The following is a 27,651-nucleotide window of genomic DNA, read 5'->3' as shown; positions in this document are numbered from 1 at the left end:
GCGGCTCCCTGTACCCTGCAGACCAAGTTCGCAGCCTTGTCTGGGACGCAGGACCCCTTCACCTTCATATCGGCGGCCTGTCCCCTCCGCAGGACCCCGGGTTGGGCAGGAGGGACGGGTCTCACGCTCCCGGACTTCGCGCCCGCCCGTCCGCCTTCCGGCTGGAACACTCCGTGCTCTTCTGCTTGACCAGCCCCTGGACGTTGCTCAGACAGCTCCCCTGCGCCCCCGAGAAGTGTGCGACCACCCCCGTCTCCCACCCCGGCTGTGCATCTGCAAAGTCTGCAGGGGCTCCGCGTCCGTCGCTTGTTTCCTGCAGCCGTTTCGCGCACGCGCGGGAGGCGTCCCGGGGCGTCCGGGGCTTGGCGGTTGCCAGGGCGACAGGGACACAACATGGCGGCCGGGTCCTAACGCTCCGACCGGGACCGCCGCGGAGGTCCTAGTTCGAGACCCCGCCTCGGAGGCGTGGAAGCCGGGGCCCACCCTGCCGGCCCCTTTCCTCTCCGCCCAGTGTCGGCCCGGGGCTGTCGCCGGCCTCCGTCCAGGATGAAGAGTGAGTGGGCCGGGCAGGGGCGGAGCCGGAGGGGCCTGGGAGCGAGGGCGGCGGAGGGCCCCAGGGGACCGGGACCTTGAGGGGCCGGGCCTCGTCGCCTTGGCGTCACTCGGGGGCCCCCAGCCCCCCTGGGTTGGAAGAGCCGATGAGTCGAAGGTGCAAAAAAAATTCCGACCTCCTTTGCTGTGGAAAGATAAATTACGTTAGTGTAGTTGTAATGTTAAATTTGCATCCTATCCTAATTGTCAGTTGGTAGTGGTCTATGGCCTCAATTGTGCGGCAAAAATATTAAAAATAACTGACTTTTCTCACTCACCCTGTGCAAGCATTCTTATGTTCTCCTGTTGGATACTGTGTACTTGTCTGTCTCTTTCTCGAATGCACCCAAAGCTGTGGTTAGAGGGCAAGGTCTACAAAAGTGCAAAAGGTTTGCACGTTTACTTATAGTGTGAACTTATATACAGCACACGCATTTCTGTACCATATTCCTTTTTTCCTTTCCAACTATTTATTTTGCACAGTTTTGAAGCTACAGAAAAGTTGCAAGAAGAGTTCCTTGAGTGTTTATAAACCCTTCACCTAGATGCCCCACTGTGTTCTGGCATTTTCTCTCTAAGCGACGCATTTATTTTTGCCGAACCTTTGACAGTTAGTTGTAGACAGCATGATATTTCAGCACTAGCAATTCAGCAAGTGTGTGCTAAGAACAAGGACATAGTCCTACACAGTCACAGTACAACTAGCATGTTGGTACAGTACTACAATTCAGATTTTCCCAGTCATCCCAATAATGTTCATTATAGGTGTTTTTATTTTTTTCCAGGATCCAATCAAAAATCACAAATTGCATTTTGATTTCCTATTTCTTTGGTCTCCTTTAATTTGGCAGTGTCCTGCCTTTTGTGTCTTTTTTAAAAAATATATGTTTTTATTGCCTGGCTGGTGTTGCTCAGTGGTTGAGTGTAGACCTATGAACCAGGAGGTCATGGTTTGATTTCCGGTCAGGGCATATGCCCGGGTTGCAGGCTCGATCTTTGATGTGGGAGTGCAGGAGGCTGTGATCAGTGATTCTCTCTCATCATTGACGTTACTATCTCTCCCTCTCCCTTCCTCTATGAAATCAATAACAAAAATATATATAAAAAATATGTTTCTATTGATTTGAGAGAGAGAAGAGGGAGAGGGAGAGAGAAAACATTGATCGGCTGCCTCCTGCACATCTCCTACTGGGGATGGAGTCCACAGCCCCAGGCATGTGCCCTAACCAAGAATCAAACCCACAACTTTGTCATATCGGGAACAAAGCTCTAACCAACTGAGCTACCCAGCCAGGGCCAAAGGGTGCAATTTAAATTTTATTTTTTAATTTTGTTATTGTTGTTAATCCTCACTGGAAGATATATTTTTCATTGATTTTTTTTAGAGAGAGTGAGAGGGGTAGGGAGAGGGAGAGAGAGAGAAAAAAACATCGATGTGAGAGAGACGTGGATTGGTTGCCTCCCGCACGGGCCCTGACCAGGGCTGGGGATCAAACCTGCAATCCAGGTATGTGTCCTTGACGGGAAAATGAACCCGAGACCCTTTGGTGCTCTGACCGACACGAACCACTGAGCCTTGCCAGCCAGAGCAGGGTGCAATTGAAATGTAAGATGTTCGTGCAGTTAGGAATAATTTTCTGTCCCTTTGTGTTTTCAGGATGTTTGGTAATTCAGGTCACAGTTTTCCTCACCACACCGAGTAATTAATTGGGTGCGGACCTTTTCCTTGGAGGTTCCTGACCTTGTTTTCGTCATTTGGTTTGAATTCCTTAATCTCTTGAAAAGAGTAGACATTAGAAGTGGAATCTTCCGCCTGACAACTGTGGTCCAGGCACATGCCCCGAACATAGCGATTAACCTCCCCCAGTTCTTTCCATTCCTCCACTGGCTGGGCCCCACGGCTCTGCTGCACGTCACCTGCGTGATTCAGAGCTTCAGGAGCAGTGCTTGAATACAAATGTTTGCACTTGGGCATGACAACTTGCTCTTTTCACAAAAAGTGAACTTGACCTCCACTTTCACGGTTAAATAAGGTTTAGATTCCACTTAAACAAAAGAGCCTTGGTTTCATAAAAGTGAACAGTTGGTGGGGGGCAGGAAGGAGACATATGTACTACTATTTGTAATACTTTAAACAATAATAAAAATTAAAAAGTGAATAGAATCTTAATGAACACAAATGATCTCATTTATTTTCCTTTTTCCACCTTTTTTATTCGGTTATAGTAAGTCCTCTTTGTCCTTGAGTCTGGGTGGACAGTTGGTTTTGTTTTGGGTGACTATTTCTAGTCCCATTAATGTGGGGCAGGGACTGTCCCTAGCTCAGCTCTGCACCCTTCACAGCGTTGTGTGTACTAGTATCTTCATATTTCTTGTCTGACTCTCAAGGCCTGTGAACTACGTGGGTTCTGTTGGAGATGAGAGGGGGCCGTTCTCTACCTCACGCACCCCACCCCCCCTCCCCCCCGCCCCTTCATTCTTGTTTTGTAACCAGACCTTCTGTTGCTGACAGGGCCATGGAGGAAGCAGTGACCCTTTTCCCACCACAGACAGCCGCCTCCAGGGCTGCAGGTTCCATTTGTTGCCGACTGATTTCGATGGTCTGGAGGTGCCTGCAGTGTTGGCCCACACTTGGGGTTTGTACTGAACCCACTTTAAAGTGTACAGTTGGCCGTTTTTTAAATATTTTTTTATTGATTTCAGAGAGGAAGAGAGAGGGAGAGATAGAAACATTCATGATGAGAGAGAATCATTGATCATCTGCCTCCTGTATGCCCCCTACTAAGGATCGAGCCTGCAATGGGGCTTGTCCTGACCAGGAATCTACCATGAACTCCTGGTTCACAGGCCGACTGAGGAAGCTAGAAGTTAATTTTTAAAAATTAAAAATAAACAAGCAGTTCGTGCTTACTGTGGGATATTTATGCCATGCTGAATATTAGGCAGAAGGTGAGAGTCTACCGTCCCCCCTTCTCCCCCAGAGCCGTGCCATTGCCAGGGGTGGTGTGGGACGTCCTCGGTGGTCTTGCTGCACAGCCACGTTGGTTACCGCATCGGCTGTGCCACGTCACGTGGACCCTGCCGCACCACAACCTGCACCTGCATTGAGTCCTATGAAAGTTACTGACAGGAAAGGAAAGGAAGAGAACATTTTAGAACAACCAAATTTCAGAGTACTTGAATGGTAGTCTACAGTCAGAGCTTCTTATGAAAACAAACTAAGTAGGAAATTGACTGGAATAGGACTATTTTAAAATTAAATATCATTTCTAAAAAACTTTATTACTTCTTTTTAAAAGTACCTTTTTTTCTTGCTGGTATGTTCAGATCAGAATTCACACAGGTTTTTAAAATGTGCCACATCGCCCGGCTGGCGTGGCTCAGTGGTTGAGCGTTGACCTGAACCAGTAGGTCATGGTTCAATTCCTGGTCAGGGCACATGCCCAGGTTGCGGGCTCAATCCCCAGTTTGGGGCGTGCCGGAGGCCCCTGATCAATAATTCTCTCTCATCATTGATATTTCAATATCTCTCCCTCTCCCTTCCTCTCTGAAATCAATAAAAGTATATATTTTTTAAAATGTGCCATATCGAAGGGGTGTGGAAGAGGCTACCTCCTTGAGGCTGAAGTTTCACAGGCCTGCTCTGTGCTGATGCAGCTTTGGGATCTGAAGGTGATGGACATTTTTTTAAATATATTTATTGATTTTTTACAGAGAGGAAGGGAGAAGGGTAGAGCGTTAGAAACATTGATCAGCTGCCTCCTGCACACAGCCCACTGGGGATGTGCCCGCAACCAAGGTACATGCCCTTGACTGGAATCGAACCTGGGACCCTTCAGTCCGCAGGCCGATGCTCTATCCACTGAGCCAAACCAGTTAGGGCGTGACGGACATTTTTATTTAATAGGTTTCTGACCTATTTGCTTCCCGTGAGTTCTACACGTAAGGTTCGATTCTAATCCTCCTTCTCAAGCTGCCTTGTTTCTTTTTAGTCTTGCTCTTATTCTCTGTATCTCGTTCCACCGGAGCCTCCAAGAGTCCCTGAAACAACATCCTATCATTGTGACCCTTCCTCCCGCTCTCCCTGGGCCAAAGGGAAAAGGCCAGCAGCCCAGCAGACACTTGGTCTGGGGAAGGCAGCAGGATCTTGTCACCATTCACCAGGCTCTCCCTGGTTCAGCCTGCGCTCTCCAGTGCCTGCATTTTTCAGGTTTTTATTAGCAGCCACACCCCACTTTAAGATACTCATGTGTGAATCTGTCAGGGTTTGGTTTGTAAAGCAGAAACCAGGCATTCAAGCAGGAAGGGACCTCTGGTTGTAAAACCGTTATCTGTGCAGGGGGCAGTGGTGGTGGTGGCAGTGCAAGGCAGGGGCTGCTGCTGTCAGTTTCAGGAAATCAGGAATTGCAAGAATTGCAGGAAGCTTGGCGGCTCAGCTGGGCGTTGGTGGGACCAGAGAGGGTGGCCTTCAGGAAAATGCTCCAAGGCTGCTGGCACAGTGTCCCCTCTGCCGAATGCCCAGGCCCATGTGAGCGCTCCTGCCAGAACCACCCCAGGGGGCCACATCTCCTGGGCTCTGAGCCTCTCATCCCCCCAGGATGCTAATCACGTGGTTCCCTGCTGTGGGGGGGATGGCAGAGAGAAAACAAAGTGGGGGGAATGCTGAGCCTTAGAAAAAAGGAGAAACAGTCCTCAGCACATGCTGCCAATTATCTCTTTTTTGAAATATATTTTTATTGATTTCAGAGAAGAAGGGAGAGACAGAAACATCAGTGATGAGAGAGAATCATTGATTGGCTGCCTCCTGCACGCCCTCTGCTGGGGATCAAGCCCGCAACCCCGGCATGTGCCCTGACTGGGAATCGAACTATGACTTCCTGGTTCATAGGTCGACGCTCAACCACTGAGCAACACCGGCCAGGCAACTGCCGATATTCTTACAAGTAAAACTTTCGCTGTCTGGAACAAGTACAAAATATATGTATAAATAAAATCTATTTTCATAATTGTTTTTATTTATAGACTACAAAGCAATTGGCAAAATAGGCGAGGGAACGTTTTCTGAAGTTATGAAGATGCAGAGCTTGAGGGATGGAAACTACTACGCATGCAAACAAATGAAACAGCACTTTGAAAGGTAGGCGATGAGACGAGGTTAACACTGGAAGCAGACGTGGGTTTAAATCAACAGGGCAACTCAATATTCATGGGAAGGTTCTGTTCATGTGATATGTACAACACAGTCCAATTTCTTTAGGCATTCCCCCACGTGGGTGCAGAGCCTTCTGAAGTGTTTGGGGATATAAACGTTGATTCCAGACTCTCCGTGTGAAGCATTGTTTCTGAGAGCAGAAAGGAGTATAGGGCACTAGTGGTGTCCAAGAGTATGGAGAACAGTAATTTCATCCTCGAGATATCGCCACAGGGTCAAAGTCGTCTTCCCTGTTCTGTGCAGGAGGACAGTGCCGAGGCAGCTGACAGCTGTCACTCTAGGCCCCTAGGTGGGCAGAGCCAGATTTGAATCCAGATTCCTCGTCCTCACCGCCACAGTGTGTGGCCGTTGCCTGCTCTGCCGAGACTGCTGTTGCTGCTCTCCTACCTTCCTCTGTCACTTCTTCCTTTGTGCGACAAATTACTCTTTTTCTTTTAATCCTTGCCTGGGGATATTTTTTCCATTGGTTTTTTAGTGAGAGTGGGAGGGAAGGAAGAGGGAGAGAAAGAGAGAGAGGAACATTGATGTGAGGGAGACACATCGATTGCTTGCTTCCTGCTCTTGCTTCGACGGGGGCCAGGGATCTAACCTGCCACCCAGGTACGTGCCCTTGACTGGGAATCGAACCCAAGACCCTTCAGTCCAAGGGTCAATGTTCTAACCACTGAGCACCTGGCCAGGGCCGTCAAATTACTTGTGATAGAGAATTGGACACAGTGTACTGACGGCCCGGCATGTGGGAGCCGACTCACACAGCCACCTTGGCGAGACACAGCCAGGTGGCTGAGGACGGACTATTGTAGCAGCAGGTGCGAGACAATTGCCTCTCAGAAGAGAACCGGTCCTGTCAGGCTCAGGGGCAGATGTGCTTGCCGACAACAGGACTGCCAGCTGTTATTTTAGTGAAGAGATGCAAATAAAGAGTGGGCTGCAAATAGCCTCCGGACGCGGCGCTTCCTGAGGCTGCTGGAACAGAACCCTGCGCGGACACGCTCACTGCTCCACTGCACATGCCCCCGCAGGAAGGGAGCGCTATCTGGAACACGGCTTAGAAGTCAACCAAGATTAGACGCCTCGGGAGGCATATCTGTGAGGGGTGGCAGACACTCGTGTAACCCCCGCCCCTCCGGAGGAGGTAGCATCACCTAAGGACGTGGTTTCCTGCCGGTGACATGCCAGCTGTTCCTCCATCCACCAGGTCCCCGACACACCGAAAGTCCACCCTGGTGTTAGCAGGACAAGGTCTCAAGGTCCGAACCATTCTTACTGAATGCTGTTCTTGCTAATGGTAAAATACAGCACAGTAGTTTGCAGACCAGCTGTAAACAGGATGAACTTGACCGGAACTCAACCAGGATCAGTGTAGCCAACTGCAGAGAAGAAATGAGTAACTCTGGTGCACCTGAGCCGGGCTTCCTTGTCTGAGGGGCTTGAAGAGCAAGTGAGGGGAGGACTAGGAAGTAGCTAGCAAGGCGGGCGTGAGCCTCGTTGCCGAATGGGTCACCGCTTGATGTAGTTGAGAACAATTCTTGCTCTTTGCCTTAACTTTAAAAGCGGTTGATTAGAACACATTTTTCTTTAAAAAACCCATAATAAGTAAAGATTTTTAATAAAGGACCACGGGATTTGTGTTCCTTTGCTTTGCTGTCGAGTCTGGGTGCGTGGGGAGGTTCTGCAGTGTGAACCACACTGGAATGTTGCTTGCCTTGGAAGGGAGCGTGGCCCTGGGCCACTGGTGGCCGGTGGCTGACATTAGATGATGGTCACCTCAGGCTCATGGACAGGTGTCTGCAGCCGGGCAACAGACCCGAGGGGAATTGGACTCTGGGTTTATTCTTGTGAGCTCTTACCTGCTCTTGGTACATATGTTCAATGCAACGCTGTCCTTATTTACTTAATAAACAGTCCAGCTCTGGCCACCGGAGCTCCTTCAGGGTGGCTCTGTTTCTTCTGACGTGCCCACCCTTTTCTTATTCCGTCAGCACTACAAGGTTCTCTAGCTCATCTTGTATTTTCCCGGCCCCTAGAACCCCCCATTTCTCTAAGGAGCCTTGTCGCCTTTTTTTTTTTTTTAATATATTTTATTGATTTTTTACAGAGAGAAAGGGAGAGAGATAGAGAGTTAGAAACATCGATGAGAGAGAAACATCGACCAGCTGCCTCCTGCACATCTCCTACTGGGGATGTGCCCGCAACCCAGGTACATGCCCTTGACCGGAATCGAACCCGGGACCCTTGAGTCCGAAGGCCGACGCTCTATCCACTGAGCCAAACCGGTTTCGGCGCCTTGTCGCCTTTTACTGGAGAAAGATCCTTGGAAACAAGACTTCAGCACCAGGTGTTCTCATGGCTCCTGGAATGTCATCACCGCAGTAGATGAAGCCAGTGTGTATGTGCACGGACCCATTTAACCGCCCCCCACCTCTCCCTCTTCACCCATCTACCCAGCCGTCTGTCTATTCAAATCACCACAAGTACATACTGATATCAATAACTGACTTGCTTCTAAAGAACAGAAAATAAAGAGGAAAAGAGAGTAACTTTACAGTGAGAAACCTGGACCATCTACACCCTCATTGTGAAACAACTTACCCTTAGCCACTGGAAGAATAACTTTGGGTTCCTTTAAAAATCCATTTGCTCTACTTCTCATTGTCTAGTGGCCCTGCACCGTGTGTGGGTGGTGTGATAAATGAGTAGCAGTGACAGGAAATCACGCCAGGTGACTACAGCAGTCGCTCACCAAGCACCTGCCACCATGCCCAGTCCTGGCGAATCGCTGCCTGTCACTGGTGCTCGCTGCCACCCTCGGGGGACGGTGCCTGCGGCCTTCTATCAGGATGGGGAGCCGTGGGCTAGAGAGAGAAGGTTCCCAACTGTCCGGGTCACCCAGCTGGCAGGTGGTAGAGCCAAGTGGGACCCAGTCTTTGAGTCCCTGATTGTTGGCAGCTCATCTCTCTTCTTTTGTGAAATGTGCAAGAGTCTTTCTTTCTTAAATATTTGAAATAACTCGTCAGTGAAATCATCTGGGCCTAGAAGTCTTCTTTGCGGGGAGGGTTCACCCCCCACCCCCGTGATGTTGTTACAGCATCAGTCATAGCGGTAAAAAGCTGGCGACGCGATGAAGTAGTAGAACGGGTGATAACATCACGGTACAGCGTGGCACGGAATGCTGAGACTCAGATAGGGTGCCACCCGGACGTGGCACAGGTCGCCGGCACCATGAAGATCTGGTCTCCGGGGCACGCCTTGGACCAGCCCTGGGAAACTGTTCCAACAGCTGCAAAGCAGAAATACCCACACCCTGTGAGCCCGGTGAGCTGGGAGCTGGCGTATCGGACGGACGTCTGATCCCCTTCTGGAAAGCTGCACAGCCATCGACTTCTCAGCACAGAGTGGAGGGCCTTCCACTGTGAAGCTCTGACCGTGTGGCAGGAACCGTCCGTAGTTGACCCTGTGGAGAGACATGGAACTCCAACCCACTCAAAACTCATCTACAAATAGGATTTCAGTAGATGGGAGACATACACCAACCACATCCTCAGGACGCAGAAGAACTATGTCAACTCTAGAGGCCATCATCACTGTGAAAGGAGGCCTTCTCAGTGGTCATCTCCATGGGCTGATGGCAAGTTCGGATCTTCAAATGCTAACGGAGGCCGGGAAGCAATGGGCTGGGCCATACACAGAGTGAAAGCTGAGGCTGAGAACTGAGAGCTTCGGTGAGGGGAGCATGAGGACACCGTGGCGGCAGCAGCATTTGCAGAGACTGATGGGAGTTGGTATAGACCCCTTCTAGCTGGCATTATATTTATTTTGTTTTGGTTTTTGTTAACCCTCACCTGAGGATATTTTTCCAATGATTTTTTAGAGAGACTGGAAGGAAGAGAGAAAGAGAGAAACATTGATGTGAGAGAAACACATCGATTGGTTGCCTCCCACACGGGCCCAACCAGGGCTGGGGATTGAACCAGCAACCAAAGTACATGCCCTTGACCAGAATCGAACCAGAATCGAACCCGGGACCCTTCAGTCCAGTCCGACGCTCTATCCACTGAGCCAAACTGGCTAGGGCTATTTGTTACTTTTTTAAATGCAACTATATTTTAGGTGGAATTTTTTTAATAAGCCAAAGAAAGGCTATGTGACTTGATCAAAACAGAGAAGTTCAGGGTTTCTAAATAAAAGGGGAGATAAGATTTTTAAAAAGCTTTATTGAGATATAATTTGCATATCATAAAATCTACCCATGATGGGTGAGTTTAGGAAATTGGCCCAGTTCTGGAAGACTCCCCATCACGATTAGAAGAGTGGAAGCCGCCTGTCCTGGGTGGTGAGGAGCTGCTGTCCTGAGCCTCTGGGGTGCCGCCCTCCCTGCCCTGTGCTGGGCCCCTGCCCGGCACTCCCTAGGCCAGTGATGGCGAACCTTTTGAGCTCGAAGTGTCAGCATTTTGAAAAACCCTAACTTAACTCTGGTGCCGTGTCACATATAGAAATTTTTTGATCTTTGCAACCATAGTAAAACAAAGACTTATATTTTTGATATTTATTTTGTATATCTAAATGCCATTTAACAAAAAAGAATCAACCAAAAAAATGAGCTCGAGTGTCACCTCTGACACGCGTGTCATAGGTTCGCCATCACTGCCCTAGTCGGCCGTCTGCCAGCACCTAGTGGGCCCCCTTTTGGACCCTCTTCCCAAGTTGTGGGCTGTGTCCTTTCTGGTTGTTTGTTGACCATGGTGCACAAGCTGCTAACAGTTTGAATATCATCCTGGGTGTAAGGGGGAAACAGGGCAGTGATGAAAGAAGGGTCTGAACTTCTAGTTAAAAATATCCCACATGCAGACTATTGAGGCTCTTCTTACACAGCAGGCTCCCGTTGGTTGGCTGGCGTGAGATACTTCCGTTTGCAGCCACATTGATTTAAGTTAACAGTATATTATTGGATACATAACTAAACAGAATGCGGAGCTTCCCTCTCTCTGTTAACAGAATCTCACCAGTTCAAAGGGAGAAGATTCGCACAATCACTTCCTTTCAGAACCTCTGAGATGAAAGTCTCTGGTGCCTGAGTCCTCATTGCCTGTGAGCCCTTGGGCCCCGGCTCAGCAGGGAGACCAGGCTCCCCCAGGCTCTGCGTGGAGAGCGTGGCAGCCTCAGGCCCTGGGCCGCAGTGGCGCTTGCAGTGATGGATTTGGGGTGTCAACAGGGTGTCAAGGGTAGCTGTCTTCTTAAAGAAAAGCCTGCCTAGACACACCTGCTGAGAGAGCACCTGTGACCAGATGAAGGAAGTTGAAAAAATGACCGCCTTAAGTAGGAAGGAAGGGTGGGCCTGTTTGTGGAAATTTAAAATGCTTATTTTTACATGGCTTTTACATTGCTAGTTGGTTAGTTCCCATAAACTGATTAATAGGAAATTTTAACATCTCTGTTTATATTTATTAAAAGAAACTACCAAGGAGCTAGATGGGGATAAATTGAATTTATATCCAAAGCTAAAAGGACCTTGAGTTTTATAAGATAATGCACAAACATGATACGCCTAATTTCTACTGCTAATGGGAGAAATAAAACCTGATTGACTTGCTTGAAGTATTTGCGAGCTTGTCAGTTCTGATCATGGATGATAAGTAATGATTGAATAGCCCGAATTTTCAAGTTGACCTGAGTGATAAATTAGCTGTTTATTTTTGCCTATACAATAGTATTGAGCAAGTGAACAACCTCCGAGAGATACAAGCACTGAGGCGCCTGAACCCACACCCAAACATTCTTACGTTGCATGAAGTGGTTTTGTAAGTATACTCGGGCCTTTAAAAATTATCTACATTTGATGATAATGGTTAAATCTCTTTTTAAAAAAGAAAATCATGGTTGGCATTTAGAGATCTGTTTTGTAGCCCAGAGAGTCAGCTGTGCACCTGATTCGTAATGTGACTCTGGGCTCCTGAGGCCTCAGGTGTGAGCTCCGACCTGACCCGCTGGGTCTGGGTCGTACTGGGGGGGAGGTGGGGGAGATAGGCTTCCCTTCCCCACCATAGTCATCTGTTCATCTCTGCAGTTTCATGTAGCCTTTCCTGTAGCCTCTCTCGATACGGTTTCGGGGGATTGTTTATTCCTGGTCTAACTGTAGAACAGTTTTCATGAGGCTCACCACCCATCAGGAGGTCAGGGCACAGCTGGTTCCCAGGCACTGTCCCCAGAGTGGGGCTCAGCCGGGGTTCCAGACCCTGTCTTTCCCTGGGCCAGCGGTGCTGATCCCTGAGAAGGTGGCGTGCCCTTTAACACCTGCCAAGAAACCGCGGTCTCTGACAACTAAGGTGCGGCAGATGCCCGTCAGAGGACCGAACGGTTTTAAACTCCGTGTACACTGTCTTGTTGCAGCGTGCTGCCTCCCGGCCTGCGGTGTGCTGAGCCGTCAGTTTGGGCTGCGTGTAGACACTACAGTCTGCGTGTGACAGTCACGACTGCCTGCGGGGAAGGTGCTTTACGCCCGCTTTAAAGAGCGCCCTGTCCAGAGTGGCCTGGGCCTCCTGGCAGCCCTGAGAGACAGTGGGGGCCCCTCTGGAGGCCCCTGAGCAGCCTGCGGTGTCTCGGGCTGCCCTGCCGGGGTCAGAGGCCCCTTTTGGGGCTCCTTGAACCCAGGGGAAGCTGGCAGCTCAGCCAGAGGCCTCTGTCCCCACTCTGGGCAAGATGTCACTCGGGGCGATGCCACTCATCTTTCTCCCGCTTCCCCTGACTAGTTTTGGACTCTGTTCCCCACCCCACCCCACCCCACCCCGTGGTAATGAGTCACATGGAAGTGATTTAGGAAAATTAAAAGTAAGATTGCACTTGCAGGCATGAATTAAACCCTCCTCTCCTTGGTTATTCTGTTTGGCCCACCCCCCAACCTCATTTCTTCTCTCTCTCTCGAGTTAATTTTATATTGTCAGGACATATGTCTTTTAAAATGGGGAGGGAGGCTTTTAGAGTTTGCGCTTAAACCAGGGTTTTACTATTATTTTAAATGAATTTTACCTGAAATGTAACTTCTGGTTCAGTCTTGCCCTCCAGGCTTTGTCTGATGTGGGAGTGCTTTTTCTTTACAAGAAATGTTTACAGATGAATTAAATATTTGATTATATTTTCTGATTAAGACATGAGAAAACATTTCAAAAACCTGCTTTCTTCTTCAGTGACAGAAAATCTGGTTCTCTTGCGCTAATATGTGAGCTTATGGACATGAATGTTTATGAACTGATACGAGGTACGTAGACTCCTTTGAAAGCTAATGTAAGAACTGACTGTAAAGCCTGTAGTTCATACTTGCTGGTGCTCAAAGTCGGTGCACGGGAGGGCAGTCGTCAAGTGTAAACACACAGGGCTGACCATCCGGCGGTAAATGAAATGAGAAGGAAGGCCGCCAGCCACGAGCTGGCCGTGCAGGGGAGGATGGCGGACAGGACAGCCGGGGCCTCCGCACTGTGGTCCCCACCACGAGGGTCCCTCTTCCCCGGGCTCTGCTGCTGATCCACGTTCTGTTCTTGCCTCAGAGTAAGGTGGGGCTCGCCCCCCCAAAGAATCCCTCACATGAGAGGGAACCTCCTTATATCTGGATCCTTCCAAAGTCTCCCGAGTGACAGACAGGGTGCTCATTCATTGGCTTTGTTTTGAACAATGAAGCCCTGTTTAGGAGAGCATGGCGGGGGTGGGGGGTAGGGGGTGGGGGGTGACCAGGGCTGGCTGTGGAGGCGTACAGAGGTCACCTGAGGGGAATGGAGAGGAGGAGGCAGATGTTTGGCCCACATTTAACAACGGTCCCGGGGCCTGTGACCTCACTGTTGTGTTAGATGTCAGGACACGTGAGCCTTGTAAATGTCACTGAGAAAGCCCAGAGGAAGTGCTGCATTTCACAGGTCACTCCGTGCTTATGGGCCAAAGGAGAGAAGAACCTCCTCATGTCACGGGAGGGACTGGTGCTGGCTTGGGATGGAAGGTTTGTGGCAGCACCATAGATGCTTTCAAACCCGGCCCAGCCCAGACGGAAGCGGGTGTCTGCGGAACTGCAGGTCACGCTGCGCTGCCGTGGGGACACCCACGCTGAGCACGCCTGGGGGAGGGCACACACAGTTGTTTGATGAAGCGGGAGAGTGGGAAAAGCATTACGGCTCGTTAGTAGAGTTCACATGTGACTAAAAATACGTGGACACATTGTTCCACATGCATAAAAGTCGATGTAAGATGTTTGGATGCAAAAGCTTTTGGATCTTTTTGGGAAAATAGAAGATTTCTGTCCGGGACTCTAGGGTATTTCTTATCATTACAAAACGTGTGTATTTTATTCATAGGTTTAATCTTGTTTTAAATACAATTCTAATAGAGTTAGATCTGGTTTCTTGGTCTAACCCTATTTAAAATAGAGCTCTTAGAGCAGTGGTTCTCAACCTTCCTAATGCCGTGACCCTTTAATACAGTTCCTCATGTTGTGGTGGCCCCCAACCATAGAATTATTTTCGTTGCTACTTCATAGCTGTACTTTTGCTACTGTTATGAATTATAATGTAAATATCTGATATGCAGGATGTATTTTCATTGTTACAAATTGAACATAATTAAAGCATAGTGATTAATCACAAAAACAATATGTAATAATATATGTGTTTTCCCATGGTCTTAGGCGACCGCTGTGAAAGGGTCGTTCGACCCCCAGAGGGGTTGCGACCCACAGGTTGAGAACCGCTGTCTTAGAGGGAGCTTCTAGAACCTGGCACACCAGCGATAGCAGAAAGTGACAGGGGATAGTCCATCCTGGGGAGGCTGAGAATATGGAGCTTACACGTGCGTCTGAAAACAACAGCAGAGGTTGAGAGCCATCTGGGCAAACAGCTGCGAGTCTCCAGATTCCACAGGACAGTTAGAAAAGGCAGGCCACACGGTGGGTGGTGGCGGCCACCACTCCACTGCGCACAGGGAAAGGCAGGACAGTGAACCCAGTGCTTCTCAGAGTCCCGTTTAAAATAATTGCAGTAGAGAAGAGTTGAAGAAGTAAACTCGTTTACCTGGGAATCTCACGTGCCCCGCATGGGCCCGGGTAAATGAGGTGATACCGTGTGATTACATTTCCTAACACCTCCTGCCTGCCGCAGGCCCTTCACTTCATCCTCGGTGTGTGTAACTAAGAGAGTGCGGGCTGGCGCACATGCAGCCGAGACTCAACACTCGGCCTCGCCAGTTCCCTACAGTAATGTTGGTGCCAGGAAGCCCAGGTTTTACTCTGGACAAACCTACCTAACTGCCTCCTTGGCTCAGGGACAGTTCTCGGTGTGAGACAAGTGCTCACGTTAGAATTCTGAGTGTTGCTTCCTACAGTGGATAGTTCAGAACTCAAGGTCAGAGGGTCATTTGAGAAAGCTTTGTTCAGAAATAAGTGTGTAATTTTCAGCAGTAGGGGAACTGTATCATTGGGGAAACTGCACCCATTTCTTCCAGTACCTGCCTCCAGGGAGAGACTGTGGAACAGGCTGTGCAGTTGTGGGTGACTCGCTACACAAACACGGTGTCGTCCACAGGCCGGCCTGTGTCAGAGGGGTCAGAACCTGGGAAAGCAGCCAGCAGCGAGGGTCAGACACAGTGCTGGAACATGCATCCCGACTTCAGAGTTGTTAAGCTGAACACAAAAGGTCTCCCTTAGATCATTGCTGAAATGCGGTGACTGGTAGAAGCTACTAGTTCATGAATGCGAGCCACATGCCAGGCACTGTGCTTAGCACTTTAGAGGAGTTAACTCATGGTACCCTCACAACAGCCCTATCAGGCACATGCTGTCCTTATCCCCATTTTAAAGATGAAGAAGTTGAGGCACAGAGAGCTGGGTAACCTGTCCAAGGCTCTGCACCTAGGAAGCGGTTGACCTGGGGTCTGAACCTAGGCTGGCTCCCGAGTGAGTGTTCTTAGTCACCCCACACCCTGCCTCTTGGCAGCCCGCTGTGGTTGGCACTTTTATCACCATCCCCAGTTTACAGGTGAGGAAAGGGAGACCTGAAGGAGTAAGTAGTAACCCCAAGCTAAGTTGTTCATAAGTAACAGAGCCAGACCTTAAAGTCAAGCCTGACTCAGAAACTTCAACCGTGATGCCCTACGCCACCCTGGCCTTCCTATTCCTGGCCCTAGCTCAGTGCCTCAACTGCCTGGACACTTAGTCATTGTTTGCTCTTGCTATGACACTGACTTACTGAAAATCAAATCAATCACTAAAGCTTTTTCTAGTAGGATCAGAATTCGTTTCACTTACTCCCTTGGACGATGAGACTATTGAGCAGCACCGTTAAATACCGGGACCAGTCAATGAACCGAGAGAATGTCCCTGCAGCCTTTGCAGAGCTGTCTGCGGCGTGCACAGCAGTGTCGAGGGCCAGCAAAGCTAGAGAGGCAGCATGGAAGATGCATTTTTAAATGCAGAGAGTACAGTCCACCATAGAGATAAACTGTATGAAGGCAAAATCATGAGGGAGTGACTTGCTTGGTGCCGTTTTCTCTTCCTCCAGTAGATGTCAGATGAGGCAGAGGTGACCGTGGGCCCGAGCCGACCAGGCTCACCTGGAAAGTGGTAGCATTAGGCAGATGCAGGAGAGCGTCTCGTTCACCGTGACAGGCCAGGGGCTGTTCTCAAGGTGGGGACCCAGGGGAGCATGACAGACACAGCCCCCTCCCCCGTGGAGCTCATATCTGATGAGAGAGAGACAGCAAGCCAGTGAAGAAGAGACTCGGAACTCCAGACAGGGCCCGTGGTGTGAGAATGAAACAGGCCGCTGCGGTTCAGAGGCACAGCTGGTGCAAAAGCCCTGAGGCCCGTGAGGTGAGAGGCCACTGTGGCCCCAACAGAGGAGGAGGGCTGTAGGAAATGAGGTTTGCAGGGTCACCGGGCTGGGTAAGATTCAGATCATTGGGGGTTAAAGCAGGAGCTAGGCTTGGCTGCTGATTGAGCCTCGATCTATGAACCAGGAGGTCACAGTTTGATTCCCAGGCAGCACACATGCCCAGGTTTTGGGCTCCATCCCCAGTAGGGGGTGTGCAGGAGGCAGCCGATGGATGATTCTCTCTCATCATTGATGTATCCCTCTGTTTCTCCCTCTCCCTTCCTCCCTCTGAAATCAGTTTTTTTAAGAAGAAGAAAAAAAACATGTTTAAACCAGCGGGATGATGTACTTTGATGGGTGTTTAGACCAGTGTTTCTAAAACTATGGCAGAAAGCCAGATTTGTTTTTTACTGTCTGTTGTGGACCAAACCGTTTGTAAATGCAATAATTACCAGGAAACGGCCCTGTGCTGGGATGTCACCCAATATTGAACGGCTGCCACAGCTTCCAAGCAGGCGCTGCTCCTGTCATCCCCGCTCCGACTGGGAAGTCCCGAGGCGGCATCAGTGTGCGGCTGTGCTCTGCGGAGCACCGTGAAGGGGCTTGTCGGGCTGCAGTGTAGAGAAGAAAGGGACCATACATAGATGTAGGGGTCATCCCCTTTCGTTGCAGACAATAGCGTGCATTCCTGCTAGTTTAACCGAAGGATTTTATTATGTGTGACGGAGCTGACAGAATCGTGGGGAGGGGGGTGCATGTGGGGGGAGGGGGCGGCTGAAGCAACAACCTCCAGGGTGAGCCTCTGGGAATTAGCTTCCCAAGCGATTGCCCTGGGCTGCCCGAGGCCCCAGCCCCTGCTGCAGGGTCGGGAGCTGCCTCCCCACGAGCCACACCCTCAGGGCCTCTGCCTTCCCCTCCTCTCCTCAGCCCGTGGCCGGGGCCTGAGGGTCTTTCACGAGTGGGTCAGACCACATCCTGAGCCCCACACGGAGGCATGTCATTTGGCTTTCTAGTCTGGCGTGCTACACGGTGGGTGGGATGGGTCTGTGGGGTGTGCCAGGGGGAGAGGGGTGAGGAGGGGGCACTTGGGAGGAATTTTTGGGGAGCTCCCATCAGAGTGAGTTAGTGACAGGGTGAGTGGAGACTTGGCTGGAACTCTGGTCTGTTCATTCAGTGCTCTCCGTGGTGGGAAAGGCTGTTCTGGAACATCTGGAGGCGGGAGGCACGGTGCTCACCTGATCACAGAGGCACCTGCTCTTTGCCTGCATTGCATGTGATCCTGCCTCCTGTTTCTTTCAGTGACTCCACTCTGAATGGCTGGTTAATTGTGCCCTCGCCCCTCGCCCTGGCTCCTTCACCTCCGCCCGTGCTCTGGTGGGTCCCCTGCTTGCCTGACACAGACCTGCTGCTCCACGGGGTGTCCGACTGCACTGGAGTGTTAGCTCTCTGGCCTCCAGGAAGTGGGGTCCTGGCGACTCCATCATTGGTGTCCCCAGATGTCCGTCATCCACCTGGATGATGTTTGGACATTGAGGGTCATAGTTAGACTGTTCCCACTGGAAGAAGTCGCGCTGTTCTGCTGGTTCACCTGCAGAAAAAGGAGTATATTGTAAAACCGCAGGTCTAGTGCAGAAAGCTGTCAGGCTCCATCCAGGGAGGTGGGACCAGCTAAGCTCTGGTTGCCGAGGCCGTACGGTTCCCGGGCCACATGGTCCCCTCCTCCTCTCTTGGCGGACATGGCCCCCAGACCCTGAGACCCTCCATTGTCAGCCGACGGGCCCGTGTGGAAATCCCAGTCACGGGCCGCCTTGTGGAGCGTGGGCTGTAGCAGGTCCAGCGGGCTGGCCTGGTCACCTTAGGATTATACCTTTAGAGGCTGTGGGTGGGGCGGGCATTCTGAAATAAATCCACGTTGCTGGGGAATGAACCAGGTGGGGAAAGGTAAAACCAGCTAGTTGTAACCGTGGCCGTAGCTACAGTTCATTTCCATGGGCAGCTCAGGCCGTGTGCTGGTTACCACGCAGCCGCTGACTGTTCTGCCTGGTGTGCCTGTGTCAGACTAGTTCGGTTGTGTGTTTCTGTTTCATCAAATCTGACCCACTGGTTGTACAATGCACTCCACTGTTTTTAATGTACCAAGAGGGAAAAAACATGCCAATTCAACTCTGACACGTAGCATTCTCATCACTTAGTGATGGGAGTTTTATCGCGGTTAGAAGAGAGCCCTTTGGGGTATATTAGACGGTTCCCGTGTCCCTGTGTGCAGGTACACACAGGAAAGTCGGGGTGAGGTTGGCCTGTCATGGGGCTCCTCACACTTCCCGAGAAGCAGCGTGATGGTGGCTTTGCTTTCCTTCATGTCAGTCTGCATTCAGAGTGTGAGTGGCGTCACTGTTTTGTCCCCGGAATTCTCTTCCAAGCCAGTGACACCTTCCTGGCGGTTTCAATGCTGGTGCCTCCAGGGGAGCGTCTGGCACTGATGCCGCAGCACGGACCTCCCACGTGGCGGAGCGGCACACCGGCCAGAGCCAGCGCCGTGCCGGGGTGACGAGAGGTCGGTCAGGCGCTTTAATGGGGGTGATCAGTTCCAACTCTGAGGGCTGCTGTGAGAGTCCAATAAAACACATGCTAAGAGCTAAGAGCAGTGCCTGACTCGCCGCCTTCAACAAACATCGACAGCTGTTATTATTATTTGACAGTTCACAGTGGAGCCAACTCCACTTTAGAGGCGAGGAAGTGGAATTTCAAAGAAGTGATACAGCACTTGGCTAAGATGAGCAGCTTCAAAGAGCAGAACTGGGAGGACCCCGTCCTTGAGTGTGGCCGTGGTTGCTGAGAGGGGTGCCGGTCACAGCTCAGGCTCCTCGCTGAGTCTGACATCTCACCTGCTCCCCTCTGCCGGTCCAGATCGCTAACCGCTCGCAGAACAGGGGCCATGATGCAAGGCCCTCCTGTGCAAAGCACCGCGTGGTGCCGTGGGACACGGCCTCTGGGCCATTTGGCTGTGCCATGGTGGACCCAGTGTGCACCTCCAAGACTGACCTGCAAAGCCAGGCACAGGCCTGGGGACTGGGCCCCCTGTGGGAAGGGGCAGTGTGATTGGCCTGTCACAGTGCAGGCTGCACTGGCAAACACATTTCCTCAGTGAGGCCTGACAGCAAAGCCATAGTTCAGCATTGTGTTCGCATTACCAGTGCCGTACGTGACATTCTTTAGACTCTTCTTAATGAGAAAAGTAGTAAACATTAACTTAGAAAAACTCACCTGGTCAGGATAGCTGAAACAGACAAGGCGCCCATCTCCATCAGCAGCTTTGATCCATCGGGCAGGGATTCTCCAGGGAGGGGAGGCGCCAGGGCTGTGCGTGGATGGGGTCCCCAGGATGAAAGGGAGGGGGCCCCTGAAAGGGGCTCCTCCACTGGGACTGCAGGCAGCGGAGAATTCAGGGCCAGAAAGGTCTCCCTGGACTGAAACAGCTGCACTTCCGTCAGCCTGTGATCTCGCCCCTTTGAAGTGGAAAGCTCCATCCAGCAGGTCCCAGGGAAACTCCGGGTTCACTGGTGACTCCTGCTGGCCCCCCCCCCCCGCCCCTGGCAGCAGTGGGAAGGAGGGTCCTGGAGGAAGGTTTGTGATTCTCACCTGATGCGGTTCCCGCCACGGTCGGAACGCCTGTGAGCTCGTCCCCGTGGGTGGAATTCTGAACGGCTCCTTTTGTAGGTACTCTCTGTGTTTCCTGTAAAATGACTCCAGGTCATTTCTCATAGGAAGTTCGGTTTTCACATACTATTAAGTAAAAAGAAATTCTGCTTTTTATTTCAAAAAAGGGTCCCAGGATCATTAGTAACCATATGTGGCTGTTTCCTTGGTTGTACAGGGAGAAGACATCCATTATCAGAAAAAAAAGTTGTGCACTATATGTACCAGCTATGCAGGGCCCTCGATCATATGCACAGGTACGCTCCGGAGACGCAGCAGCTCCAGGGTAATGGGGTGTATTAAGGGTCATTAGGAATGCAATGTACAGGCATGTGAATGAATGAGGTACAATTAATTCTATCCTTCCTTTTATATTGAATGCAGAAATGGAATATTTCACAGAGATGTAAAACCAGAAAATATATTAATAAAGGTAAGGGCTTTTATACAAAAAGTTAATATCAGAATAAAGGTAGAATGTAAAACTTTTTTAAAAATATATTTTTATTGATTTCAGAGAGGAAGGGAGAGGGAGAGAGAGATAGAAACATCAATAATGAGAGAGAATCATTGAGCCAGCAACCTGAGCATGTGCCCTTGACCAGAATTGAACCCGGGACCCTTCAGCCCCCAGGCTGATGCTCTATCCATGAGCCACACTGGCCAGGGCTAGAATGTAAGATTTTTCACTGGTGCTTTTAGTCCCAGTAACTAGAGACCAGGCTTGCAATAGGTTTTTTCTCCTCATGCAGCTTGGAAAAGTGGTTTATTTAATAAATGTCATCAATATAGCTGTACATCTGGAAGGAAATAATTGTAGGCGCTCTCCTCAGACTATGTACGAAAACAAACTCCATTCCCATGATCACCGCAAACACTCGAAATAGAAAAGTAGAAGAATCAGGATTCGGGCAGGTCTGTCTCCCTCCAAAGCCACTAAACCAATGATGGCGAACCTTTTGAGCTCGGCGGGTCAGCATTTTGAAAAACCCTAACTTAACTCTGGTGCCGTGTCACATATTAGAAATTTTTTGATATTTGCAACCATAGTAAAACAAAGACTTATATTTTTGATATTTATTTTATATATTTAAATGCCATTTAACAAAGAAAAATCAACCAAAAAAATGAGTTCGCGTGTTACCTCTGACACGCGTGTCATAGGTTCGCCATCACTGCTAATCCGTCCTCACAAATCCAGTTGATGGACAAGCCCATCACCCGGACAGTGTCCTCCTGCCCTGTCTTCCGGCAGAGTGAAGGACTTTCTGTTATTATATAATTAGTTTGCGTTTTCTAGAATGTTCTAGAAATGGAGTTAGATAGCATGTACTCTTTGGTCTGGCTTATTTCACTTTGAAATTGTCCCACAGTTGTTAGGTGTTCTCTTCTGTTTTTCCGTTCTTTTTTCTCTGCCTTCAGTTTGGGTTGTTTCTGTTGGCCTGTCCCCCAGCTCCCTGAGTCTCTCCCTGGCTGTGTTTGGTCTATTGATGAGCCCAGCAAAGACACTTTTTATTTCTGCTAATTTTATTAAATTTCTAGTGTTTCCTTGTGATTTGTTCTTAGAGCTTCCATCTCTCTGCTGACATGTCCCACCTGAACTTGCATGTTGTCTACTTTTTCCATTAGAGCCCTTCACAGGTGAATCACGGTTATTTTATTTTTTAAATATCTTTTTATTGATTTCAGAGAGGAAGGGAGAGGAAGAGAGATATAGAAACATCAATGATGAGAAAAAATAATTGATCGGCTGCCTCCTGCATGCCCCCCACGGGGGGTAGAGCCCGCAACCTGGGCATGCCCGAGGCTGCAGTCATCGGCAGCATGTATTTTGTTACCTGAATGTGAGGGGTGAAGAAAATGGAAGGAATATCCCGAAACCCGTCTCCCTGGCCTGTCTGACTTGCCCGAGTGGTGCTGGGGCGTCTGACTGTGGTGTGTGACTCGCTCATAGACTCACACTGGGACTTAGCTTTTCCCAGGATCTGCAGACACTGGGAAACCGTTGTGAAACGTGTTCCCCTGAATAGAAGCACCACTTCCTCACCTGTCAGGGTCAGGGTTGGGGTAACTGGTATTTTACAAGCCAGGTTAGACGCTAGTCGTTTTCCCGTTAGTGCATAAACATTTGAGATGGCTTATATTACAACGGCGACCCCATGAGACGTCATTTGTCCCCGCTTTTCTCCCCCTGCAGCAGGATGTCCTGAAATTAGGGGACTTCGGGTCCTGCCGGAGTGTCTATTCTAAGCAGCCGTACACGGAATACATCTCCACCCGCTGGTACCGGGCCCCCGAGTGCCTCCTCACCGACGGCTTCTACAGCCACAAGATGGACCTGTGGAGCGCGGGCTGTGTCTTCTACGAGATCACCAGGTAGAGCCGCGCAGGCTCGTGTCCGCAGGCCGCTCGGGCCAGTGCGTGTCTGTGTGCACGTGCTGACGCGGTCACACGGCAGGCCTCACGCCAGGCCCTTCCTTCACAGCACGATTTCTCAGTCATCCTGAGGCTGTGACTGCTTTGAACTTAACAGAATGTGTTTTGTCAACACTTTTCCTTACTTGCTGGTGATGGGGAACAGAACACTCGCAGCCCAGCCGTGGGCCTCTGCTTTCAGCTTCATCAGTGAAATGATCGATCACCAAGCTAGGAACCGAGTGGAAACGTGCTTACTGCCACCTGTGGGGCCCGCCGGCAGGGGAGAGGGGCGTGGGGTGGGGTGGGGGTGAGCATGGCCCGGCCCTGCCCTGGAGGTGCAGGTATATCCAGCAGCATTCTCTGGCCACCTGGCAGCGCCCCAGTCCTCACCATCCTCCAGCCCATGCCCCGCCTTCGGGCTTCACCGCTGGAGGCGGCGTGGCCTGGGAAGAAGGGAGAAAGTGAGGAAGGTGTGGGGGGAAGCAGCCCTCGCAGAGGGTGGGCACCCCCAGGCTCACAGGGCGTTGTTAAGGACCTGGGTGCATTTAATGTCTGGGTGATGCATCAGACGGAGAGCCCAGCATAGGCAGGGACCCAGGTCTGCTCCCACCTGCTCAGCTGATGGCTTCATGAATCCAGGCATGTGTTCACACCTTTCTAGATCATTCATATTAATAATTGTTAGTTTTTGAAAGCTGAGTTGTGATTTCACTGACGCTAAAAGTGCCAGCAGGCCGCGCTTTCTCTTGTGCTAATGAAATGCCATGAATTAATTTGGAAGGATGTTGCAGGACTTCGGTGTCGAGAACGGCCAGGACGAAGGGGACTGTCCTAACCACAGCCCCTGTCACCTTCTTCCAGTCTGCAGCCCCTCTTCCCTGGAGCCAATGAGCTGGACCAGATCTCAAAAATCCACGACATCATGGGCACACCTGCTGCGAAGACCCTCACCAAGTTCAAACAGTAAGTGCCCCGTGCTCCCAAGGGCCCCGTGTGGACTTGTCCCCCTGCCAGGGCTGGCAGCACGGGGGGACTGAGGGTGGCGCCAGGCTGCCCTCTGTTGCCGGTGCAGCCCTCAGTCCTTGGGGGCCCCCCGGGGGTCCGAGAGGGATGCTCTCCCTCCAGCATCACACAACAGTTCCTCCCGTCTTGCCGAGGCCTGGCAGTGAGGTTCTGTCGCTGAATATTTACACTCTTCACAGCACGTGGAGGCCTTTGGGTGAACGAGGTTCCCCGGCACCGGCTCCGTGCGGGGAGGACGTGGAGCAGCCGCCCCAGCACTGCCCCACACGGACACCCGACCGTTAGGATTGTGTGCTGGTCAAAGATGAAGCTCAGCGGGGCCGTGGGCTCCCAGGGAGGCCCCGTGGGCTGAGGGTGGCAGCACCCAGCAGCTGCAGGACCTGGGAAGGCGAGGCGACAACTGTTTGGGATTCTTCTTTTTTAAACTTTACTCCCTTCTTCTCAGCTCAAATGTGACGTCAGTCTCTGACGAAGAGCACTTTTCTCCCTTTATAGCGTAACAGGTTTCACCACCACCACCCTTTCTTTAAATCTAAGACTTGAGAGCAGTTTGCGGGTCACAGCACAGCTGAGGGGAAAGGACAGAGGTTCCCATATAGCGCTGGCCCTGCACGCACAGCCTCCCCGCTGTCGGCACCAGAGGGGCGCGTCTGTTAGAATGACGAGCCGCATTGACCTGACCCGGCATTGTCCCCCAAGGTCCACAGTTCCCACGAGGGGCCACTCTTGGGTGGCACCATCTGTGGGTTTGGACCCTGTGTATTCTGCCCCTGTAAGTCACAGACTGTTCCCCCAGTGCAGGTCCCTGTAGAGTCGTGACAATGGCATGATTGTTTATTATCATTGGGCTTTTAATACAGGTCGAGAGCTATGAGTTTTGATTTTCCTTTTAAAAAGGGATCAGGAATACCTCTACAGACAGCCAATCTGTCCCCGCAATGCCTCTCCCTCCTGCACGCCATGGTGGCCTATGATCCTGACGAGAGAATCACTGCCCACCAGGCCCTGCAGCACCCCTATTTCCAAGAACAGAGGTGGGTGGTCTGGATGACTGGGGGCAGGTGCTGGCTGCTGAGACGGGGGTGGGGGGGTGCGGTGGGCCACCCAGCGGGGTCCCTGGACAGCTCTCTCTGTCCTTTTCTGGAATATCCAGAAGGGGCTGTTAGCGGCGCCATGGCAGGGCATGGGAGGGCTCTGTTAAGACTGCAGGAGCCCGCCCGCACCATTGTGAACGCTGAGCTCGCTGTAAGGTCTGAGCACGTGGGCGTACCTGATTTGGAAGTACATCCTCTGAGCTGTCCAACTCCACACCTCTGTCCACTCCTGTGTGTGACCGTGGAGATGACATCTGACCCAAACCTTGAAGCTGGGGCAGGGGTGGGGGCCTGGGGCAGGGGAAAAAAAGGAAAAAAGTCCTCAGATAGTTCACGTGGAAAGTAGAGCGGTGACCGCGCCATGACGAGCACCTCTGGAGACAGGGACAGCAGCTGTGCACAGGTTCTCAGTGGGGCGCCCGTCTTCCCCCTGCAGGGCCGCGGAGAAGCAGGCTCGGGGCAGCCACAGAAAAGCGGCACCAGAACTGCTCAGTAACAAGTGGCAGATTTCCAAGGAGGGCAGCAAGCAGGTACAGTGGGAGCAGTGAGCAGCGGGGTGGGGGGTGGTGTGGGGGGTTGGCTTGCAGCAGACTGCACACCCCAGGTGGCTGGTGTCTGAGGGGAACCCCACCTGCGAGGGCTCCGTTGCCCCACCCTTCCTGCCCCTCTAGCTAAGGGTCAAGGACATCATCTGTGAGCAGGCCAGATGAGGGCGCTGGGGTTCCTCCAGCCCAGGGGTCACTCCTTGTGCCCTCAGACCCACCCAGCGGGGGGCACAGAAAGCTAAACCAGCCCAAGTGACCCAGCTTGCCAGTGATCGCCCAGAGCATGCCATCTGCTCGGCCAGAGCCATGAGCCCCTCGGGTGCCAGACGAGCTCTGCCCCGTCCACCCCATCACAGAGATAGTCTCACACAGCGGCTTAGAAACGACAGCCTCACTTGGCAGCACCTTCATCTTCTGTCCATGTGTCATGCGCTCGGCTCCAGTGTTGCCAGTCATTCAGCGTCATGTCCACTTGTCCCTGCTTTTACTGCGTGTCACTACGAGCTGGGGTGGGGACACATGTGCACCTGTAGCCAGGCTGCTTTCCAGACTCTGGGTTCCCCGTCCCACCTCCCAGTCTGCCCGGCCCACACGTGTCTGTGAGGCCACAGAGCAAGTGCTGTAGGCTTTGCAACCATAAGGTCTCGTCACAGCTGCCCGCACGGACGATGCTTAAAGGAACGGTGGGGCTGTGTTCCCATAAAACTGTGGACGTTGAAATTTGAATTCCACATAATTTTCACATGCCACGAAAGCATTGTCAACTATGAAAGAGGTAAAAACCATTCTTAGTTCCCAGCCGCACAAAAGCAGGAGGCAGCAGGCATGGCTGACCTGGGGAGCCGGCAGTAGGCACCCCCACGGCCTTGGCTCAGCCCCAGCGCGGGCCGGCCAGCCCCGGGGCTGCACCAGGGCCCAGACCCACACGCACCCACACGCACCAGCCTGAGGTGCAGACCCCTTGCCTCCGGGTGTGGGGCCACCTCACTTTGGGGTGGCCAGGTCACCTGTTGTCTAGTCGCACCTCGTGGTCAAGAAGTTCTTTAGGCAGAAGTGGCACCAGAGAGCCTTCTGTTTCTCCTGATTTCTGTGGAGACACCATCCGTGTGCTCAGCTGACCTGTGTTTTGTTTCAAGAAACAGCCCCTGAAGCAGGAGGCGAGCCGGCCCCGGAGACAGGGCCCGGCCTACCTGATGGAGCTGCCGCAGCTGAAGCTGTCCGGGGCCACCAAGCTCTCGTACTCCAGCCCCGGGCTGCACTCGGTGTTCAGACCTGGAGTGAGCGGGAAGGTGCCGGTGCTGAGACCCCTGAAGTGTGGGGGTGCAAACCAGAAGGTAGCGCCTTATTAGCTCCCCTCAGCGCTGCTCCTGCCGCCATCCTGGCCTCCACTGAACGCCTGTCATTTTCTTTTCAGACAGATGCACAGAAGGACCTCAAGCCTAACCTGAAGCAGTACCACCTGCCCACGATAGAAAGGAAAGGCGGGGGATACTGAGCAGCGCATCCAGCTCACCTCGGAGCGTCAGTGCGGCTCCGTGCTCCGAGCCCCGGCGTCCAGCGAGCGCAGCCCGCAGGCCAGTGGCACGACGGCCTGGGGGCCACCAGCCCCGCTGCTCGCATCCTGAAGGCGCCGAGCTGTATGTTCCGCTCTAATACACGTGTAAACCAGCTCCCTCGAAGGTGCCATTTCACTTTTGTAACCAAGACTTTGGGACAGGAAATCTTTTGTATTTTTATATGAATCCAAACAGAAGTTAGAGTTTATATTTGTTACTTAGGCTTGGCTTCCCCGCGGGCTCTGCGTGGGCTTCCAGCACATCGCCAAGAGCATGCAGCACGTGACTGCGTGAGGATACGTGACTTTCATTAAAGAATAGCCCTCGTCACAGTATTTCCTTGTGATACCATTTGCGCTGAACGTGTCACCACCCAGTCCTTTGTTTTAGCTTTTGTGAACAGATGGGGGATTGATCTTGGGAAGACTTGGGTGCGGCTTGATTTTGTTTCACTGGGGAAGCCGTGAGAGGAAGCCCAGGGCTGTGCCCGGTGCCCTGGTACAGCCCAGGGAGCCGCAGCTGGCGTGGTGGTGCTGGGCACAAGGGTAAACCAAAGCACCAGGCTCTCCCATGGCCACAGCGTCTGAGCTCCTGAGGCCCAGCTGGCTCCCGTGAGAGAGAACGCCACTTCCTGATGGGTTGGGGGCACTGAGCTTAGTGTCTGGGGCACCAACA

The 27,651-nt window shown here is 51.7% G+C and overlaps 1 protein-coding gene and 1 pseudogene across 8 annotated transcripts; both read left to right on the top strand.

The window, feature by feature from the left end:
- The first annotated feature begins 398 nt into the window (after positions 1 to 398).
- Positions 399 to 27,651, top strand: LOC139001577 (MAPK/MAK/MRK overlapping kinase-like). Of its 8 annotated transcripts, none has more exons than XM_070403095.1 (12): positions 399 to 553; positions 5,614 to 5,728; positions 11,512 to 11,601; positions 12,985 to 13,055; positions 20,519 to 20,597; positions 20,725 to 20,773; positions 22,538 to 22,716; positions 23,620 to 23,721; positions 24,642 to 24,815; positions 25,312 to 25,405; positions 26,563 to 26,754; positions 26,835 to 27,651. In XM_070403095.1, exons 1-12 carry the CDS (start codon positions 547 to 549, stop codon positions 26,913 to 26,915), a joined length of 1,233 nt encoding a protein of 410 aa, XP_070259196.1. In that variant the 5' UTR covers positions 399 to 546; the 3' UTR covers positions 26,916 to 27,651. The 8 variants fall into 8 exon arrangements, with proteins under 8 accessions (XP_070259196.1, XP_070259188.1, XP_070259202.1 ...); XM_070403087.1 differs by having other exon boundaries at positions 26,557 to 26,754; XM_070403101.1 differs by lacking the exon at positions 11,512 to 11,601 and having other exon boundaries at positions 26,557 to 26,754.
- Positions 8,830 to 9,517, top strand: LOC139007940 (PRELI domain containing protein 3B pseudogene; annotated as a pseudogene).

This window comes from Myotis yumanensis, unplaced genomic scaffold, assembly GCF_028538775.1.
Source record: "Myotis yumanensis isolate MYYU_CA2020_CCGP unplaced genomic scaffold, mMyoYum1.0.hap1 SCAF_1, whole genome shotgun sequence".
Lineage (NCBI taxonomy): Eukaryota > Metazoa > Chordata > Mammalia > Chiroptera > Vespertilionidae > Myotis > Myotis yumanensis.
This window is presented reverse-complemented; position numbering and strand designations above follow the sequence as displayed.

Bases quoted from the DNA above. Each gene is read 5' to 3' on its own strand.
- LOC139001577 (XM_070403087.1), top strand. The intron at 13,056-20,518 runs GTACGTAGACTC...TTGGTTGTACAG, and splicing joins TGTTTATGAACTGATACGAG to GGAGAAGACATCCATTATCA. The intron at 25,406-26,556 runs GTACAGTGGGAG...TTTTGTTTCAAG, and splicing joins CCAAGGAGGGCAGCAAGCAG to AAACAGCCCCTGAAGCAGGA.